The sequence below is a fragment of the Narcine bancroftii genome, chromosome 8 (assembly GCF_036971445.1).
Source record: "Narcine bancroftii isolate sNarBan1 chromosome 8, sNarBan1.hap1, whole genome shotgun sequence".
Classification (NCBI taxonomy): Eukaryota; Metazoa; Chordata; class Chondrichthyes; order Torpediniformes; family Narcinidae; genus Narcine; species Narcine bancroftii.
This window is the reverse complement of record NC_091476.1, coordinates 3544817-3565955: the sequence shown is the minus strand read 5'-3', so window position 1 is coordinate 3565955 and position 21139 is coordinate 3544817. Positions and strand designations below refer to the sequence as shown.

General features: G+C 44.4%; 1 protein-coding gene and 1 long non-coding RNA gene across 3 annotated transcripts in view; one reads left to right on the top strand and one right to left on the bottom strand.

Moving 5' to 3' along the window:
* On the bottom strand, nt 1-682 carry LOC138740270 (uncharacterized). The gene is made up of 2 exons (XR_011342780.1): nt 354-682; nt 1-219 (listed from the first exon to the last, which is right to left on the bottom strand). It is a non-coding gene; the product is annotated as an uncharacterized lncRNA (long non-coding RNA).
* Nucleotides 683-6888: 6206 nt separating this feature from the next.
* nkrf (NFKB repressing factor) overlaps nt 6889-21139 on the top strand; it is a 40703-nt gene continuing 26452 nt past the window's right edge. Inside the window, exons 1-2 of one of the 2 annotated variants that reach the window (XM_069892628.1) lie at nt 6889-7403; nt 15034-15087. In XM_069892628.1, coding sequence (XP_069748729.1) covers nt 7195-7403; nt 15034-15087 — 263 coding nt within the window. In that variant the 5' untranslated portion in view covers nt 6889-7194. The remainder of the gene's footprint in view (nt 7404-15033; nt 15088-21139) is intronic. The other variant, XM_069892629.1, reaches the window with a different exon arrangement.

Sequence of the window (21139 nt, the reverse complement as noted above, 5' to 3'; positions counted from 1 at the left end):
TAATGTTAATTTTTTATTTTAATTTAGCTGTACAGTACAGTCACAGGCCCTTCTGGCCCATCACCCCATGCTGCCCAAATACCCCAATTAAACTGAAGGGTGGAAGGAAACCGGAGCACCTGGAGGAAACCCATGCAGAGATGGAGAGAACGTCCACACTCCTTACAGACAGCGCCAGATGTTCTGTGTTCTCATTTCCATGGTTGGAGAACATATCGTCTGTTGGAAATGACAAGAGGAACTTATTTAACCCATGAAATCTGATCCAGCATTTTGCAGATCAGTCAGTTTTCCTTTTCCCATCTCATTAGGGTTAACGATAAAGAAATGAACGCCATTCATCACATTCTTACCTGATCAAAAAAACTACTTGTTGGGCTGGTTTGATGTGACCTGCCACTCAAGTTTGCTAAATGCCTTCAAAATCTCTTTTAACATTAAAAAAAAGCCTTCCTTGAACCCAGGTTAAATGAAACATGTTAGCTTGATTACGCACCCTTGAACAGTGTAACGTTTCCATTTTTCCGACCTGTGCTCAGGCCAATTGAACCATCTTTTTTTAAAACTTTATACGAGATTTAAGATTGTCCTCAGACTGGAGCTAAGTGGCCCCCTGGGCAAAGTGCACATTGGTTCACAGATAAAAGGACATTATTCTGTTACTAAGCAACCTTCACTGATACATAGACATTTGCATGACGATGACTCCAAACGCTCGATTGGAGTCTGGATTTGAGCTTCAGCACTGCCCAACAGGCTGTTCAAATGGAAACCCCTTGCATTGCTGATATATCATTTCTCTGGAACTAGGTGCCCTCCTCCGGATTTGATGTAATAAAATTTCAGTGCAGCTGGTGGGGGATAGAGAAGCATTTGCTGGATTCTCTGGTCGAGGCTGCCACCATCAGGACTTTGAAGGCAGGGCTGTGATCTGTGGGGCGACTTGGCTGGCATTTTTGTAGCTTCAGTGGAAATAAATTCTCCAAGGTGCTTTACTCAAAAGAAAACTTGCAAATTCCAAAAGGAGTTTTAGAATTTAGGGTCTGGAAACTGATGGCGAGGTCACCCCAAAGTAGAAATAACACAAGAAGTCAGAACTAGATGAATGAAGAAATAGGAAGTTTTAGGATGGGGTTGAGATTGGCAGAGCCATGGAGGAAGGAATGAGGTGTAACAATATTTTCACTAGTTTGTTGTCATCTATATTTGTACAATGTACATATGCACTGGCATTCCTTTCTGCTGCAGCCAAACAGGTACTTCGTTTTTAAAAAAAGAACTTCATAATTTTAATTAAAATGAGATAATAAATATAAAAGATATACTGTAAATAATAAACATTCACAGTTCTCCAAGTGGGCACCAGAAACAGGGAAAAAGACCCTCCCCACCCCCTGTTGAGAAGGAGAAGCAAAAGAGATGATCCTAAAGGGAAGGTGACCACAACAGCAAACCAGCGAGGGGCTCAGTGGCTGAGGGACACACACACAGGCGAAGGGCAATTTGCGGTCGGGGGACCCACATGGGTTATGAGCTGCTTGAGACTGGCTCACAGTATCATGGAACCCGGTATTGGAGCCAGGATTCTGGAGGTCTTAAGGGCTCTCAAAGGGCCTCTGGTGCTGAAGGCTTCCTGATAGTGTCAGAGGTTTAGATCTGGAGTTCGGATTGCCAATGAATGGAACTGGAGTCTGCGGGAGTGCTGGAGGTGAATCCACAGACACTGTGTCTCTGAAGAGACTCTCTTTTGCTTCTCTTTCTTATTGTAAGGGTTGCCGCGTGACACTAATGGCAACTCTGCCTGCCTTACAGCAGACAGAAGGCAATGTTGTGTAATATTACATGTTCTGTACTATGACATGACAATAAAGGAATCTTGAGTAGAAGAAAAAAATGACTCTATTCATGCAGACTGTCCTTTTGTGGTGTCAGAGTATTCCATGCATCTTTACCTCTGAATCTGCCAACCATGAGGAAATGGTGGGGTCAGGTATTTTTAGAACTTTTTTATAAAAACATTTAGATAAGTACATGGATGGGAAAGAACATTTAGACAAGTACATGGATGGGAAAGGTTCAGAGGGGCCTGGACTAAATGCAGATAAATGGAATGAGCTTAGATAGGCATCTTGGATAAGTTGGGCTGAATGGCCTGATTCTGCACTGTATCATTCTATAAATTTAAGATGGCTCACCAACACCTTCTTGGGGATGGTAAATAATGGTGGCATTATCAGTGAAGCCCTGATCATGGAAAAGAATAAATAAAAGTGATGGTGACCTCTGGCCAAAGGATTTTCTTTCATTTTAATTCCTGTCACTGTTCCCCTCATAGTCCCTTTTCACTATTCCCCTCCCCCCTTCACTCTCTCCTCACTGACATGTCTGAACTCAGCCTCACAATTTCTGCAGTCCAAAGGGGAAATGTATGCCTTGTGCAACCCACGGTAATCCATCCACATAAGTAATATGCTATCCCTCAAGTTGGAAAATCAAGTTAGAGAAATACTATTTAACAAGAAAACTAAGAATGAAAGTTTGGTTCTGAATCTCAGCTGCTGGAAGGATTGTTGTTAAGGCAGTGTGTGGAACTGGAACATGTGGTCTTCCCATCCCTCCGAACATCCCAGAGTGTTTTCTAGCTAATCGAGAACTTTTAAAATATAGTTCCTGCTGCTGCAATGTATAAAGTGCATTGACAAATTTGTGCTCAGTAAGGTCCCACAAGCATCAATATGCCAAAGAGTCTGTTTCTACCCTGTCGATTCTGAGATTGATATTGACTAGATATGGGATCAGTGGCTCTTCTTCGTAATAATGTATGGAATTTTTGGCATCCATAAGAGAAAGCAGCTGCCACTGTGCAGAGTATTTACATTTTTCTACTCAAGTCTCTAATTTTGGAACAAATATTCTACAAACTGTGCCTCACCTGATGCTCACATTATCACAATTTGCTGTTCTGACTAACCTGGAGGTAAGTGATGCCAAATGAATGGAAGTGCATGGTACTTCACGCAAAAACAAATGTTTGGGGGGGGGGCTGTTTTAAATATAAACCATTTTCAAATGGAGCTTTACTTTCATTACTGAACATTATGTCATTCTTATAAATTGCCATCAATTTGAACCAATCGAGCAGCCATTCTCAACAGGGGCCCTACAACCCACCTGGGGAGGGGTAACAGCACATTTAAGTAAAAGCCTTGTTTTCTTTTCACCTCACATGGACATAAATATTTTAAATATTTTTTATCTTGTCAGTAGGAGAGAAGTACAGAAGAATCCAAACGTGACTGTTTCACGGTGAAGGGGGACCATAATCTTTGTGCAGAGTCCTAAGGGGGCCATAGCCAAAATAATGGTTGAGAATGGCTCTCTAAAGCATTGGAGAGTGAATAATTCATTTTTGTCTGCTGTGAATAATGGCTCATGTGCTTGGCTAAACATTTGAAACCCGTACTGTTGCTAATGCAGTGATATGCTTATGTTCATGGAGGATCTGAAGGCAATGCTCTACATTAGCCAATCACAGGATGAAAGATCCAATACGATAATGTTTCATATACGAGCACAACCGGGCATCAACCATTTCCAGAAAGATAATACTGGTTAACAACTTAGTCTTATACAACTATTTTACTAAAGGAACAACCAATGAAGTTGTTAACAACAGTGTGACACATTTACCTTTCGTTTGATATAAACTAAATTGTTGAGGCATCTGCTAATTTGCAAACAATATGATTTCCAGATCATAAGTAAGTTGCTGCGGGAACTCAGCCAGTCAGGGAAATGGGTTTATGGTTGAGACCCTCTTGTGAATCTTGATGAGATTCAGATTTCAGATTTATTGTGAGAGCAGATATATGACATCACATACAACCCTGAGAATCTTTTTCCTTCAGGCACATGTAAACAAATAAAGAAATGTAAACAAACTGACTGTGCAATATAGAGATTTTTAAAAATCGATAAAATGCAAAAGTAAGAGTCCTTAAATGAGCCCCTGATTGAGTTTGTGGTTGAGGAATCTGATGGTGGAGGGGGAGCAGCTGTTCCTGAACCTGGTGTTGTGAGTCTTGTGGCACCAATACCTCTTTCCCGATGGCAGCAGCGAGAACAGAGCATATACTGGATGATGTGGATTGTTGATGATTGCTGATGCTCTCCTGTGGCAGCGTTCCCTGTAGATGTTCTCAATCATAGGGATGGTTTTACCTGTGATGGCCTGGGCTGTGTCCACTACCTTTTGCAGGGCTTTATGCTCAGGGGTACTGGTGTCTCCATTCCAGACCGTCATGCAGCTAGTCAGCACACTTTCCATCACACATCTATAGAAAATTGCCAAGGTTTCTAATGTCAGGCCAAACCTGAACAAATGCCATAAGAAGTAGAGGCGCTGATGTGCTTTCTTCATGACATTAGTGTGTTGGGTTCAGGAATAGATCCTCTGAGATTAGTGACTCCAAAGAACTTAAATTTGCTCACCCTCCACACCTCTGATTCCCTAATGAATCACTGGAGTGTTCATGATGAGGGTCTCAACCTGAAATTTGACTTTCCAGTCCACTTCATGGATGCTGCCTGACCTGCTGAGTTCCTCCAGCTTCTTGTTTCTAGCATCTGCCATCTCTGAGTTTCCCATGTGGGTTCAGAGTTGGCTCCTATTTACCAGAAATTAATTTTATAAAATGCAAAATATAAAAGATGAAATTCATCTGTACGAAAACTTCCAAAAATTGGAATTCCCTTCACATATCCCTGAACCAGTATTTTTCTTGCTGTTGTCACAGAGGATTTTTAAAATTATGTTTTGAGGGAGCAAATTAATGCGAAAGTGATAATTAACAACCTCTGCTGAGTTGTGAACACCAGCTATCTACTTATCAATTATGGAACCGAATGGCTGCAAAATGAAATCACCAGCATGAAAGAAACATCTTGGGGACATCTGTCCATGATAGCTCAGTGTTAGAGCACTGGTCGTGTAAACGAGGGAGCGCAAGTTTGTTTCTCGCTGGGGCCTCATTTCTATGAGGGGCGCTGGACAAAGTGGTGACTCTTACTGTAGACAAAGTTCTTTAAACTTTCCATGATTGACATAACATTTAAAGAATAGGATCAGATTGGTCACCCCTTTATCATTGGATGGGATTATGGTAAAGTTGTACAAGACAATGGTGAGGCCCAATAGGGGGCATTATGTGCAGTTTAGGGTCACCTCCATACGGGAATGATATCAACGAGATTGAAAGGATGTGGCTGGAATGAGGAGCTGGAATGCTACAACATTGAATAGACTTTATTACCTGGAGTGAAAGAGAATGAAGGGAGATTTGATAGAGGTGACCAAAATCATGAGGGGGTTTGACAGGGTAAATGCAGTTTTTTCCATGAGGTTGGGTACAATGTGCATAGATTCTCGATTTGGCATAGAAGCAGGTTATGTAGAATTCTGCAATCCAAGCAGGGGAAACTTTACTAAAGAAGAGAGAATTATAGTCCAAGGACTTTTGCGACTGAAGGAAAAATGATAAATTCTAATCAGAGTCCAGTGCTCTGGTGTCGGACTCTGGCTTTACCCTCCCCTCAATTTGGTCTATGTGTCGTCTGAGTCCAGCGTGCTCATTGAATCAAGTGATAGGAGAAGGTATTCGGTTTCACAATCAGTTTATTACATAGCTCAAGAATAAAGCTTAACAGAGCTCTGGTTCAGTCGTTAGTTCATAGGTCACCTGTTCGGTGAGCTATTCCCCAAGACTGACTCTTACCGTCCAGTCCCTTCTGTTTATATAGATCAACATTGTTACATTGAACAAAAGTTGGCTTTCTTTGATAGGCTCCTTGCCTAAGATTTATATCAAGCAATTTCCTGCTCTGCAATGATCTATGGTGTAGACCTCCTATCTTAATCCCCAAGGCCAGAACATTCTGTTGTTTTAATAACACCTTCCATGTACCCTTATGACTCCTCGTTCCTACGCAAGTGGTTTATTTATTTGTCTCTGTCATTCTCAGTCATGGTACTCTTATCACTTATCCTTGCAATACACTTATCTTCCTGTCCCTGGCCTGTTTCAGAATAAATCACTGTCCCTATAGTTCCTCCAACCTCATCCTGTCTAACTTCTCCTATCTGCTATCCTGTTACTCCCATGTGTGTTTTTGATGTTTTCTCTCCGGTCTTGTGCTTAACAATTAGCAGTGTAACCTTGGGGAATGAAAGTATTCTCACTCTTTGTATTTGGAGGCAGCAAATTCTACACATACTATAATCAGCCAACTTTTCTACATACTGTGGCTGTTCCTTAATTGCATTAATATTTCCCTTAAACAGTCTAATTGAAGTAAATAGTAAATTGTTACATAGTAATGGATTAATGAATCCATAATGAATAGTACATAGGCATATTTTCCAGGATTACTTAACCCCTTGGTTCCAACACTGGGAACTTTGGTGATGTTGGAAAGTTTCGATGTCGGTGGTGGGGGGTAAAAATCGGCGGGGCAGCAGGTGCCAAATCCGTTGCAGGAAGATTGTGGCCATTGAGTGTGAAGGAGGAGGATGCTTGTGTGATTCTGCTGCTCCTCTTCGAAGAGATATGGCCCCGCTTGGGGTCTGGGGCTCTGGGCGGCGGCCAGCGTGGGCTGGGCTCTGGGGCCTTGGGGTCTGGGGCTCTGGGCGGCGGCCAGCGTGGGCTGGGCTCTGGGGCCTTGGGCTCTGGGGCTCTGGGCGGCGGCCAGCGTGGGCTGGGCTCTGGGGTCAGGGGTCAGGGCGGCGGCCAGCGTGGGCTGGGCTCTGGGGCCTTGGGGTCTGGGGCTCTGGGCGGCGGCCAGCGTGGGCTGGGCTCTGGGGTCAGGGGTCAGGGCGGCGGCCAGCGTGGGCTGGGCTATTTGTGACACTCGCCCTGAGAGCGTCGCGGCGCTGGGAGTCGCGCAGCCGCACATGCGGACAGCCCACAAGAGGGGGGCGCTGTGGGTCGGAGCTGCCGGCGTCTAGAGCAGAGCGGCGCCGGGCAGGAGGCAGCGGCGCTCGGTGGAGGGACGCTTGCTTCCCCTCGTGGACGGTGCTGAGCCGCGGCCGGCGGTTGCGAAGAGGCTGAGCCGTCGGGCCGCGCTCCTCTCCCCCGCCCCCGCCCTCGCCCTCGCGCCCACGCCGCCAGCCCAGGGCTCTGGGCCTCGGCTCTTAAGATGGCGGCCGGCGTGGACTCGCTGACCAGGCCGAAGAGGCAGCTGGCGGAGGAGGCCGAGCGGTACCGCGGGCCGTCGGAGAGCGACAGGCACTGGCACATCCGCCGGCAGTTCATCGTTCGCCACATGCAGGATTACCCGGGCAGTCGGACCGACCAGCTGCTCGCACTCTCCATGGTGTGGACCAACCACGTCTTCCTGGGCTGCAGGTGAGTGAGCGGGGCCTAGGCCTCGGCCCTCGGCCTTTTGTTACATCATCGGCTCGCGCTGCTCCGGCCTGGGGGCCTGGGGGCTCGGCCTCTGCCTGCCACCCCGAGCAGCGCGTGGGTGCTCCGGCCGAGGGATGGGCGCTTTCCCCGGGCAACGGCTGCGGCGCGGCCGAGTTGGGTCCGGCCTCGTCCTGTGTCCTGTGTCGCTTCTCCAAATGACCCAGGTCGAGTGGAGGGTGGAGGCAGCTCTAATCATCGCCGTTGCCCCTTTGTATTATATGGACTGGGGGACAACAACGTGCTTCTGTTTAGCGCCGAGGATGAGATTTCCAAAAGCTCTCGCCTGTTCACGTGTTATCAATGCAACGTTGTGGAGGGTCAATGTTTTACTTGCTGCACGAAGCTTCCGCCAGAAGTGTTATCTTTGCGGAATCCACTCTGCTCGGTCTCCCCAAGGAACTCAGACCGACAGCCTCGAGGCTCCACTTTGGCTACATTTGTTAGTCCGATGGCCTGAGGATGTAATTTTGTGGTTTCACTCGTTTCCCCCCCCCCCCCCCCGCAAAAAAAATCCCCCCTTCCAACCAAAGTCATCTCGCCTTCAGGGACTCGCAACCGGCTATTATTCCTAATGATCATCTAACTTTCCTTTCTCCCTCCATGTTAACTGCGATTTAATACAGAATTTCCTTCCTTACATTTTGTTTCTAAATGCCCATCCTTCTTCAGTGGCGGCGGAGTCCATTGTATTATTTAAGAAAAGGTTGGACAGGTCTATGGATGGGAAGAAGATGGAGGGTTCTGGGCATTGTGCAGGGAGGTGGGACTAGAAAGGGGTGTTTGGTTCGGTGCGGACTAGAAGGGCCTAATGGCCTGTTTCCGTACTGTAATTGTTATGTTATGTTCACAGAATATTTTCCTCTTGCACCCTTAAATTTTTTTTCCAACCTTGTTTTCTGCATGTTCCTTCAGCTATTGACTTTTCTAATTCTTGCTTTTCTTCCTTTGCGTTTGTCATTTGAAATGCTTTATTGTTGCAAAGGTAATCTGTCGCCTTGATGTGTTTGCACACTTTGGTAGGATTGACCTGACCCTCCAGTTTTTAACAAAGGATCGTGCACTTAATTCTCATGTCTTTTACCTATCTAGAGTTGGTCTATTCCACGATCTAATCTGATATTTGATAAAAAAATTTTCCAAAAATGCAGCTTTGGCTTCCACATCGAGTTCTACCTTGGCATCATTTGTCTTGATGTCAAATGTGCACCACTGGAGGGGGACAATTCCTTCTTCCAGATACTGGAAAGACCAGAGCTAAGGGTTTTCCTTTGCCATAAGAATCACATCATCCCTCTCCTCTCAAACCATCTGAAGTTGAACCCAGATGGTGTGACAAGGGGTCTTTTGTTGAAGTATTAATTTTTATCTGACTTGCTGCCTGTTTTCAACAATTCCTGTTTTTGTTTCAGATATCAGAGCATCAAATCAAATGAATTAGCCAATTGGATACAAAATTAGGTTAGTGTTAGTGGAGGCTTGTTTTACTGATTGGAGGTCTGTGATCAGCGATGTAAGACAGGAATCGAGTGTTGGCCTTCTGTTTGTCATCAACTTGTGATTTGGATGATAATGTGATACATTTGTAAATAACTCCAAAATTGGTAGTATCGTGGACAGTGAAGAAGGATTCTAAGATGACAACAGGCTTGAGGTTAACTAGGGAACTGTAGGAAGGAATGGCAGATGGAGTTGTTGCATTTTAGTAAGCTAAACCAGGCAGGACTTGGACAATAACTTGTAGGAGCCTGGAAAGTGTTGTTAAGAGACCAAAGGGTTACAGGTGGAGAAGAAAACATTTGGGCTGCTGGCTATAATCCATTAGGGAATTGAGAACAAAAATTAGCACATCACATAATGACATGGTGTTGGTGAGATGATTTTTGGAGTACTGCGTGCAGTCCTGGTTGGCCGGCTATAAATTAAAAAAAAATTAAATTTAGACATACAGCAAAGTTAACACACCCTTTCAGCCCATGAGCCTGTGCCACCTAATTACATCTCATTGACCTACGTTTTGAAGAGTGGGAGGAAACTGGAGCTCCCAGAGTAAACCCATGCAGACACGGGAAGAACGCCTTACAGACAGCAGCAGATTAGAACCCTGGTCCCGATCACTGGTGCTGTAACAATTGTACTAACTGTCGCCATATAAGAATTTTTTTTAAAATTCAGGATGATATTGGAACTGGAGGACTTGAGATAAGGAGAGACGAGATAGACTGGGACTTTTTCTCCTGGAGGTTCAGAGGCTGAGTGTGACCTTGTAAAGTTGTAAATAATCATGAGGGGCATAAATAAGTGAGATGAACAGTCATTTCTTTTTCCGTGGGAAGGAAAGTTTAAAAAAAAACTGGGACAGGTTTAAGATGAGAAGAGAAAGATTTACCAAGGGTTTAACAGGCTCACAGACTCTTGAATGTGCTGGGCCAGATGAGTGATGTTCTCTGGTTTGTTGGGAATGTAAGTGCAACACTCTTTACCAATCATGCACAGGTACCACCTTCAAAGGCGAGTAGGTTCCTCAAGGAAACCGTGCAGACGGCCGTCAGTTCTGCTGCCACTCTAGTCAGAGCGTCCTCCGTATGGAGGGTGTCTCCAGCACACTGGTCATGTGGATTACTTTGGGGGACAGGCGGACAATGTCTTCTGGAGGAAGACAATCCTCCAAAACCTTTCCATCTCAGTGATTGCCCTAGTGTCTGCAGTAGGCTGGGTTCTCCCCGAGGTCGCTAAGGTGGATATAAGGCACAACATATCCTGAAAAGCAACAACTGTACCATATCATTGAGGGTCAGGGTAGGTGCATTGTCCACATATCTAGTAAGTGCCATTGAGCATCCAGGGAGCCCCCACCTTTGCTGCAACATCAGCTGTGGATACTGGCATACCTAGGTGCCATTCTTCCTTACACTTGCTGTGGCCTATCGAAAACGTCTTGTATCCACATTCTCCAGCCTTGTTTAACGGTTGGGGTGTTACTCTGAGAGTCGTGGGTGGTGCAGTTAGCACAATGCTGTTACAACGCCAGTGATTTTGACCGGGGTTCGAAGGAGTTGGTATGTTCTCCCGTGTCTGTGGGTTTTTACCGGGGTTGTAGGATAATTGGGCAGTACGGGCTCTTGGGTCAAAATGGCCTGTTACCATGCCATTTTTTAAAAATTAATTTAAAACTTAGTGTTTCTCAGATTGTTGGGAGGAAAATACCAGTTCCTGCAACACCCACTGCACTGGGGGTTATTTGATGTAATGTGCAAGGGGGAGATAGGTGGAGGTCACTGCCATGTGCCTCCCCCTACCCATCCCACCATATCAGAACACTGAAGTCCATGTAATTAAGTAGTTCATGTAAACAGTCCATTGTGTCAAACGTGATGGACGTAAGTGGAAGCCCCTCAGCAGTGTGCATTGGAGTTCACATTGCAAACCCAGCAATTTGATCTGCTGGTGCTGCGTAGGCCACCCTGAGGATCGTGTTGTAGGTTGTAAAATGCCTATCGACACACTGATTTTCCATGGCAGCATTCTTCGGGGTGGGGGGAGGGGAGGGAGGGAGGGAAGAGTGCAAAAATAATTCTAGTCTGGTTAGTTCTTGGGTGTGGATGCATGACATATTAAGTTTGCCAGGTATCGCAGCCCATCATGTATCTCTGGGCCTGTGTACCATAATTTCTCCCTTTTTAGACAGACTTTATGGCTGCTGCACTCATACTCTACCCAACTCCTCAGGGTTCTGAACTTCCACTTCCTCAAACTTGGTAACGTAAGAGGCTGCCAGATGGCATGAGAGTGGGGATCTCCCTCCTTCCCGGTCAGTTAGACTGCAGCATACTGAGCCACCCCTGCAGTGTATTGGTAGGTGTCAGTGTGCGTTTCTGCACCTTAAGCCTGCTGTTCATTTGCTTGGTTAGCCTGAGTGCCTATGGGTGGTAGGGGATATGCATTAGCCACAAGATCCGCCACACCTTCCTGTACTTTTGTCTCCATGAAGTGTGAGCCCTGGTTGGACTGTACCTTCCACGATACTCCATAAATGGAGAATGGAGGAGAGGTAGCTCTTTTAGTGGTACTATCCTGGTTGGCCCTCTGGCAGAGCACCGCCAGCAGGGGACCTGAGTATGTGTCAACCATTGTGAGGACATACTGGTTTTTATTTTGACGTGGGAGAGGGCCGATATAGTCGACTTGCCGTACCTGGCCTGCTCCCATACCCTTGTGAATGCAGACCAGAGGGCCCATTGACCTTCCCCTTGGTTTTTTTCATTGACAAATGGGGCAATTAACACCACAGTTCTTGCTTCATCATGGGAGAATGAGACCCCCAGACCCTTTGCCCATGATCTCATCCCATCGGCCCCCTTGTGCCCACTTTTACGGTTCACCCATGATTCCAAGGGTCTGGGGTCACTCTGCTCATGGTGAATGGTGGCAGAGCAGATTTGAGTGTCTCGGTCCATAGTGCCATTGTGGGCAGCTTCAGGTGTTTCTCTGGAGGTGTGTGCGTCCATGTGGTGGACCGTGACTGTCGTGTTTTGCAATCTCCCAAATGAACTACCAGTATTGTTGCTCCCAGAGCGGGTGGCTGTGGATCTGCCACCCTGTCTCCTGCCACCAGGCCATCACACTGCCATGCCATTTGCCACACCCAAGATGCGGACTGGCCCGGTAGTCTCTTTTAGCGTGAGTGCCACAGCCGCCAGCTTGGCTGAACTCCGCCCCTTGTGTGAGTATTTTACCTGTGGCAGGGTGGAGTGCAGCCGCCTTCCACTGCTGTTTGCTGCGGTTCCAGGGCTGGAGCCATCAGTAAATCACCATCTTGCTGCTGTCCAGAGTCTTGGCCAGGGCTTTCCAAACTTTTTGGCTCACGGAACCCTTTTGGGGAGCACTTGGAAATCACAGAACCCCAAACATCAATTACAGTTTAAAAGATCAAGCGAATGAACAGCAGGCTTAAGGTGCAGAAATGCACACTGACACCTACCAATACACTGCAGGGGTGGCTCAGTATGCTGCAGACCAACTGACCGGGAAGGAGGGAGATCCCCACTCTCATGCCATCTGGCAGCCTCTTACGTTACCAGATCTTTATACTAAAATAAATAAATTCTCCATTCTCCACATTGAAATTATTTATTGCCTCTAATGTACATTTAATGGGATGAATTAAATTGTTTCTTGTCTTCAGATATTTGTATCCTTGTGCCAGGAGCAGTATCAAGTCAGTTTCTGTATTTTGTTTTCGCTCTGCATAATATGAAAATCCAGCCTCGCACATGTAAGTCGTGGAAAACGGTAATAGGCGAGGCACAGCAGAATTTGTCAAGGATGGATATTCTTTTTTTTAAATATTTTATTTTTGATTTTATAGACTTGTGCATTTCAAACAACACAGGAGAACATTCATCCTTTTTTTCAGAGTATATTATTCAGTCTTTTTTCCCCTCATTCGCCCCCCCCCCACCCCAAACCAATAAATCAACAAATACATACCAGTTACAAAAGAAAATAAAACACAACAGAATGACAATGGTTACAAATGGGACACAGAAATAATCCAAAGATAGCATAAGCCAAGCACATACTCGAGCTACCTAAAGTACAGAAAAAGACACGTAGGCAGGTCGACCAGGTCTCAGTCATTTCTTCAATCCTGGCATTCTGGGACTGGTGTGAACTTAACTTTAAAGAAAGGAAGTCAGGTGGAGGGGGGGAGGGTGTAATCATACCTGCGTTCCAATGTACCGCAAGTATGGTTTCCACACTTCAATGTAGGTAGTTTTCTCCAGGCGAACACAGCTCTGCATCTCCATCCTCCAACGTGTGGTGCTCAGCTGGGAGTCAGACAAGGACAGGTATTCTTCACTCTGGCTAATCCTGATCTTAGTCAGCAGAAAATCTTTAATTCTTTGCTGAAAGTCGGATGTTTTGTCAATTAGGTTTTCATATTCTTGCACTTAGGGTTGGGCCATGACGACGAAAGGATTTTGTACTCATCTCTTGTTCTTTCTAGAAATGTCAGAAAAATACTCATCAAGTATGGAGCGTAAAGTAGTTAAGTGTTTTTCCATTTCATCACATAATCTTCGAGAACACTCAGGTCATGCTCCATCACAAAGTCTTCCAGCGTCAAAAAACAAAGTCTTTTCCTTTCACCATTGAAATTCAAGTCAAATTTTTTAGAAAGTGATGACATTTTGTCCAACACATTAAAAATGATTACAATTTTGCCTTATAGGGGCCTATTAGTTTCATTAAAGTTTTGTGAATATATCAGCAAGATGCATTAACTGGCTGCAACTTAACAGGCCCTCTGAAAATGGGAACCCAGTCACTAAAATACACTTGAAGTGCTTTGCGAAGTTTGAATAGCCTTACCGATACTCTTCCTCGTGATGACCACCTCACTTCTGTGCATTAGTAAGGCTGTGTTTTGGCTTCCCATTTCTTCACAGAGTTTTAAACAAATGGCACTGCAGGGGTTGACTTTAGATATAATTAACAATTTTGACTGCTTCATCAAGCACTTTTTTATAGACATTTTTTCCACTACAAGTGGACGTCTAAGAAGGGCACAGTGAGTACTGCTGCAATTTGGTGCAACCCTCAAGTATGGTTCCTACATTATTTCCCCGTGAGAGCTTTGGCTCCATCTGTACACAAATGTAAACACGGAATAGCATTCTTCATCATGCAGTTATTGATGCAGTTCTTTCCCAGTTGTGTGCCCTTGCAAAGTTTCACAAAGAAGCACATCTTCCTTGATATCCTTCTCGTACACCTACCTCACGAAGGCTAGCATCTGTTGACTCATTCAGTTGTAATGAAAAAGCATCGCATAACAGCAAACAACCTATTAATTCACATCCTCAGCTAGATTCTTAATACGTCTTGCTACGGTATTATTTGACATTTGCCCTGTATTGATTCTCCTGTTGAACTGCTCGTTGAATATACACTTCACTATGTCCTTTGTACAAGGCTTAATGATAGATTCTTCAAGAGTGTGGGCCTCTCCAGCAAGGGAAATTCAATAACTTGCCTTGTAAGAAGGTTCAGTCGCATTCTCATTCTCTGTTTTTGCTTCCTTTATGGTTTCCATCATAAAACCTTTATTGGTTCCAAGTGAATCTAGTTTTTTTTTAATGAAGGTCACATCCTTATCTTTGTGCTGTGGATAATTTGTTTCCAGATTTAAAAAAAAAATTGTTGGGGCTGATGAACTGTTTGATAAAATTTTACCATAAAAACACATTGTGCTTCTGGTACCTCTTTATTCCTGGCAGAAGTAAATCCAAGTGACAAATCTTTTTCATCATACCTTTGTTTCTTTATAGCACTTGATTTTTCCAATTATAGGCATAATCGAATAATCTTTATGAAAAAACAGTGGCACCTCTGTACTTTCTTCAGATGAATTATCCTGCCTCCTAGTTTCTTCTTTAACGCTCCATGGTTTTTAAAATTGCACACGTGGAATAGGTTTCAAATATGGCCAGCTTTGTGCCAAAAGAAATTGGATTCTCATTGGATGAAAATGATGTGCAGGCCTCATGATGCCATTTTGTTTTCTTAGGGTGGAGTGCACTGATTGTTGCTGTCCCAGAAACAAATTGAATGAAAGACAGAGGTAATGAGTGATTTAAAGAAAAAGGGGTATTACTCCCTCTCATTTCTTCCACGGAACCCAGTTTGGGAAACCCTGGTCCAGGGTGTTGAACGGTTGGCCCAGGCCACTGGGGAAGGTTGTACTGTGGGTAATTCAGATGGGGGCCGTCACTTTCGGGCAGGGACGTGACCTGTTCATGTAAGCGGCTTGCCTCTTTGGGCTATGTACCACTTCCACTTAACTATGGAGGACCACTGGGCATGGCCCTCCTCATGAGTGGCATCTGCAGATTTAACCCATCACATGATGGGGAGGTGCGGCTGGAGTGTGACTGTCTGCTGCCGTCTGGTGCTATGTGGGTAGCAGGTCATTCGGGGAGGGACTTGTCCAGAAGCCAAATGGGACTCTGTGACTATGCCTCTTTGCCAGAAGCTCCACTCGGCTATTGTCTTCACGGCAGAGGCTTTGTAATTCAAAGGGCACTCCAGCCTTGCGGAGGGCCAGGGACAGTGCCTGTTTAACGGTCTTTTTTGCCATTTCAAATGCAGCTTGTTGATCAGGTCCCCACTAAAACACAATCTTTTTCCTGGAAACACTGTACAGTGAGTGGATGGAGGAGTGTTGTGAGATGGGGAATGTGTTGGCATCAGCAAGCCAAAAGACCCATCTCGCAACACTCCTGTTGATGGACACTGCCGCATTGAGGACTTTGCTTTTAGCGGCTGCGGGAATTTCTCTGCTGCCAAAGGACCCAGGAAAAGGACTGTTTCACTAGAATCCTGTACCTTTTTCAGGTTAATGGCCCACCCTTGCACCAGCAGTGAGGTGATTATCCTGTCGAGGGCTTATGCTGGAGATCATCGATGTAGTGTGCCACTGAGATATCTGGGTGGTGGGAGGAGAACTTGATTTTTTTTATAAGACCTGAGCGATTGATCTGTGTACACAATGTTGGCTATGCACATAGCCTCAAGGCACACGACAAAATGTAGACTTTTAAAATTTTTTATTGAATTTTATCAGAAAAACACAAAAAAGCAGGAAATCAATTGGAATGGAATCTTTGCAGATTTACAAATAATAACATGGTAGAGTAGCAATACTACTTAATTGAAATCCAATAAATGGTAGTACATACAATATTATAAGAGGTAAACAAGAATAAATGAGAAAAAAAATTCAAACCCACAGAGATCATATGAACATTCATATTGTAAGTCGTGTTAAATCTGGACAAGTGACCTCAGGGGATCCAAACAAGCATGTCCAGTGACAGTCAGAAATCACTAACCTCACCAACTGTCTGGAAGGCATAAAATGCTGGATGGCCCACAACTTCCTCCAACTTAATGAGACAAAATCTGAGATCATCCTATTCGGCCCCCCCTAGTTTCTCCAAAAAGTTACGTGACTCCCTAGGTAATCTATCCATTCTTAATAAACCCCACATTAAATCCCTTGGGGTGCTATTTGACGCTGTCTTCAAATTTGACAAACAGGTCAACGCCATGATGATGGTCTGCTTTTTCCAGCTCTGCATAATTGTTAAAATAAAACTGTACCTCTCACTCGAGGACCTCAAAAAGGTTATTCGCACCCTTATCTTCTCACATCTGAACGACATTAACTCTCTATACACTGGGATTAGCCAGTCTTGCCTAACCTGCCTCCAATGCCACGGCTAGGTGGTAAGAAGAGGACCTTATTTCCTCAGTCTGGCCTCCCTCCAGTGGCTGCTGGTGCGGCTCAGATTTGTCTTCAAACTGTTGTTATTGAGGCCCTCAATGACCTTGCCTGCGTCTGCCCCCCCTCCCCCCGCCCCCACCAAAATCCACTATGGTGAACTGCAGTCCTCCCCAAACTGCAGGATGCCGGAGGTGATAGTGTACTCAGCCCCAGTGTCCACTAGGACCATCCAACGCTGTGTATTCCCTTTGCCCTACTGTAATTCTGCTGCAGTGTATGGCCTCGGGTTGCCTGGCTGGAACAAGACAGCTGAGCATATTCTCTGGGTGCCCTGGCCTCTATCCTATGGGAGGGGTGTGGATGTTTGCTATCCTATGGGTGATGTTTTCTACTGCAAGATATGGGCAAATTCCTGTCACAGCAGGGTTCTCAGCTCTGCCCTAAGGGAGTCAGGGGCCGCTGTGGATGGGATAGGAGCTGAGGGAGGGTTATTCTGTTGTGGGTGAGGACTTTGGAGCTCCTCCCCAACAGGGCATCTTGCCCCCCACTCCTTCCCTCCATAGTGCTCTTTCCAGAGCACGTACAAAGCGGAGGTGGGGATCCCATGAATGCGAGTGGGTTCCACGCCAGTGCTGACCAATGCTATAAACAACTCTTTATGGGTACACCAGGGACTTTTGTCTCCTACCCTTGAGGACTTGACTTGGTGTCCCTCTCTTGGTGTATTCAAGCCCTTCTAATAATCTGTTGGCTTCCCAGAGAGGCAGGACCACTGATTGTAGGTCAGGGCGCACTTTGGTGACTACATAGCCCGCTTGTGTTCTCAAGGAAATGGCAGTTGCAGGCTCTCCCATATATGTCTGTAATTAAAGCCCATTCCCTGATAACAGTTGTCCCTCGTTAATCATGTTCCACTGTGGACAGCTGTATAGGTCCCATTCCAGCAAAATTGGTATCAGGCTTGCACTCCCTTCACCATCTAATCCCACAGGGAGGTGCCTTAAAAATTTCAATTATTGCTGAAATCTGTCTTAGGTGGCAATAGAGGATGAGGTTTATTGAGAAAGTTCTGTGGGACCAACTGTGGAAAATGACACTACAGTTCTAGATTAGAATCCATAAAATCAGAAGAATGAAGAATTCTGATTTGGAATAGTAAGATTGCAAGCAATGAATGTGCTTCATTATCTGAATAGGAATCAAGTTAGTGAACTTTTTATGAAGTGTTATGTTCCGCACATTTTTTACTTGAGATTCTTCACCAAACCACAAAGAAATGATCAGAGGTAGCTTCTATTGACTGTTGCACATCAGTTAGTAATCCAACAAAAGAGAAGTTGGGTATTCTCAGATTTACAGCTGAACTTGTCAAATTAAAACTATAAAGTCTACCTATTCAGGGTATTGTTAAGTCAGTTTGCTAGGATTTTGTACTCATGGTGTTGCAGGTTGGCTTGATTATTCACAGCCAAACCCTGTGAAATGCCATTTGTATTACTGAAATTTAGCCTTACAGAATTCGCACATTGCAACACAAAGATTTAGAATGCTGAATAAAATTCACGCTCACTGAATTAGCGTAAGTAAATAAAGAAACAAGATTTTTTTGATGCACATGTAAATGACACATCCTCACATTATAGAAAATTACAGTATGTCAGCAAACATCACCCCCCCCCCCCCCCCCACCACCCCACTCCATAAAATGGGTGTTGTCTGTTGTTCCAAGATACAGAGCCTGATGTGAAATACCTTGAACAAGGGCTCAGGTCCAAAATATTGTTTATGTATCTTGACCTCCTATGGATGCTGCTGAGTTCTTCCAGTGTTTATGCATTTTTACAACAGGACCAAGTCTTTTGTTTTGGTATCATTAATCAGTCAAGTCACCTCAATCACTGGCAAACTGATTCAATTACTAAATCTTAATGGCCACTTGTACTGGCTATGGGTTAAGGATTTGAATTTCATTTACCCTTCTCGTGAAAAAGAAGTTTTGACTTGCAACAATGTACTGAATGGGGAGAGAATACAGAAAGCTGGCAGAAGGAGACTTGGGAGTCCTAGTACACGATTCCTCAAAGGTTAACTTGTAGATTAAGGTAATAGTAAGAGTGATATATGCTATATTACCATTCATTTTGTGAGGACTAGAATATAAAAGCAAGGATGTAATAGAGAGATTTTAGAAAGTGTTGGTCAGACCACATTTGGAGTATTGTGAGCAGTTTTGGGCCCCATAGCTAAGGAAGGATGTACTGGCATTTGGAGAGGTTCAAATCCAGCGCTGTCTGTAGGGAGTTTGTACTTTCTCCCCATGTCTGTGGGTTTCCTTCAAGTGTTCCGGTTTCCTTTGAGTGTTCCAGTTTCCTTCCACTTTTCAAAACGTGTGGGGATTTTAGGTTAATTGGGATATTTGGACGGCATGGGCTTGTGGGCCTGTTACCAAGTTGCTTGTAAATTTAAATGTAATCCCCCAGGAGGAGATGGTTAACAAATGAGGAGCACTTGATGGCCCTGGTCCTTTATTTGCTGGAGTTTATTAGAAGTATAAGGGGGATCTCATTGACACCTACCAAAAATTGAAAGGGCTGAATAAAGTGGATGTGGAGATGTTTCTGAAAGGGGGAGAATCTGGGTCCAGAGGGTATGGCCTCAGAATAAAAAGAAGCCATTTTAGAACTCAGATGAGGCAAAAATTTCTTCAACCAGAGGGTGATGGGAGGAGTCACGTGATGGAGTAGTGGCCGGTAGGGGAACTCCAGCCCTCTCCAGAAAAGTCGGGAAAAACAAGAGAAAATACAAAGGCACAGAAATACAAGTAAAAGAAAAGTGAGTATAAAGGTGGAAAGAAGATGGAGACAAAAGGAGAAAAATCAAAATCAACGGAAAGAAGAGAGGAAGAGAAGACAACGGAGGAAAAAGGTGAAGGCCTTACCTGTCCGAAGAGGCCCGCTGTGGAGAGAGGGCCCCACTACCTCAGGTCGGTAGAAAAAGAACTACAACAATGGCTCACAGAGCCGAGTAAAAGTGCGCAACCGCGCATGCGCGAGGAGTCGCGCATGCGCGATGCGCATGCAAAAAAACACACCGACGGGAGGGGGGACCAGCTGGGGAGTCGATCTCCACAGCCGGCAACGACAGCTGCAGAACACCTGCAGCAAGAAGAGACCACAGAAGACAATGGAAACAAGAAAGAAGAGGAGGAAAGGGCAGCAAAGAAACAACAGATGGTCAACCCAGAGGAAGAAGAAGAGGAAGAGTACAGTGAAATAGATAAAGGGAAAGGCAAGGTAAAGGATATACTTGCTCTTGTTAGAGGATACATGGAGTCATTTAAAGAATGGCAAACACAGGAATTCAATGATTTAAGAAGAAGAATAAACAACACAGAAGAGAAAATAAATAAAATGGATATGACCTTAACAGAAATGGGGAAAAAAATGGACAAGATGGAAGAACGGGCAATAGCAGCAGAAATGGAGGTAGAAGACTTAAAAAAGAAATTGGAGGAATCTAATAAAAAAACTAAAGAGACACAAGAATTACTAGCCCAAAAAATAGATATAATGGAAAATTATAACAGAAGAAATAACATAAAGATAGTGGGCCTTAAGGAAGATGAAGAAGGCAAGAATATGAGGGAGTTTATAAAAGAATGGATCCCTAAGGCCCTAGGATGTCCAGAACTACAGCAAGAAATGGAAATAGAAAGGGCACATAGAGCATTGGCCCCTAAACCACAACCACAACAAAAACCAAGATCTATTGTAGTAAAATTCCTAAGATATACTACAAGAGAAAAGGTACTGGAGAAGACAATGGAAAAAGTAAGAGAGGGCAACAAACCACTGGAGTATAAAGGGCAAAAAATCTTCATTTATCCAGATATAAGCTTTGAACTCCTAAAGAAGAGAAAAGAGTTCAATACAGCAAAAGCGATTTTATGGAAGAAAGGATATAAATTTACACTGAAGCATCCTGCGGTATTGAAAATATTTATTCCAGGACAACAAAACAGACTATTCTCGGATCCAGAAGAAGCACGAAAATTTGCAGAACAATTACAAAAATAGACTGAGGGATGAAGACGGGTAATGAGAGCAAAAATTATCACGATTGATATGTATGTGGGTAAAGACAAAAATAGACTGAGGGATGAAGAAGGGTAAGGAGGGTAAAAATGACCACGATTGATATGTATGCGGGTAAAGAGGTATAAGAGTGAATAGAGACAATGGGCATATGTGAAAGTATCTGTAATTAGAGGAAAACATAGAGAGTATAGACAAGAATTAATAAGAGAAGGTAATGGAATAGAGAGAATAAGGAGGGAATTAAAAGAGTGACCTTTGTGACATATAAAAAGCGAAATCTTTTCTGGGGG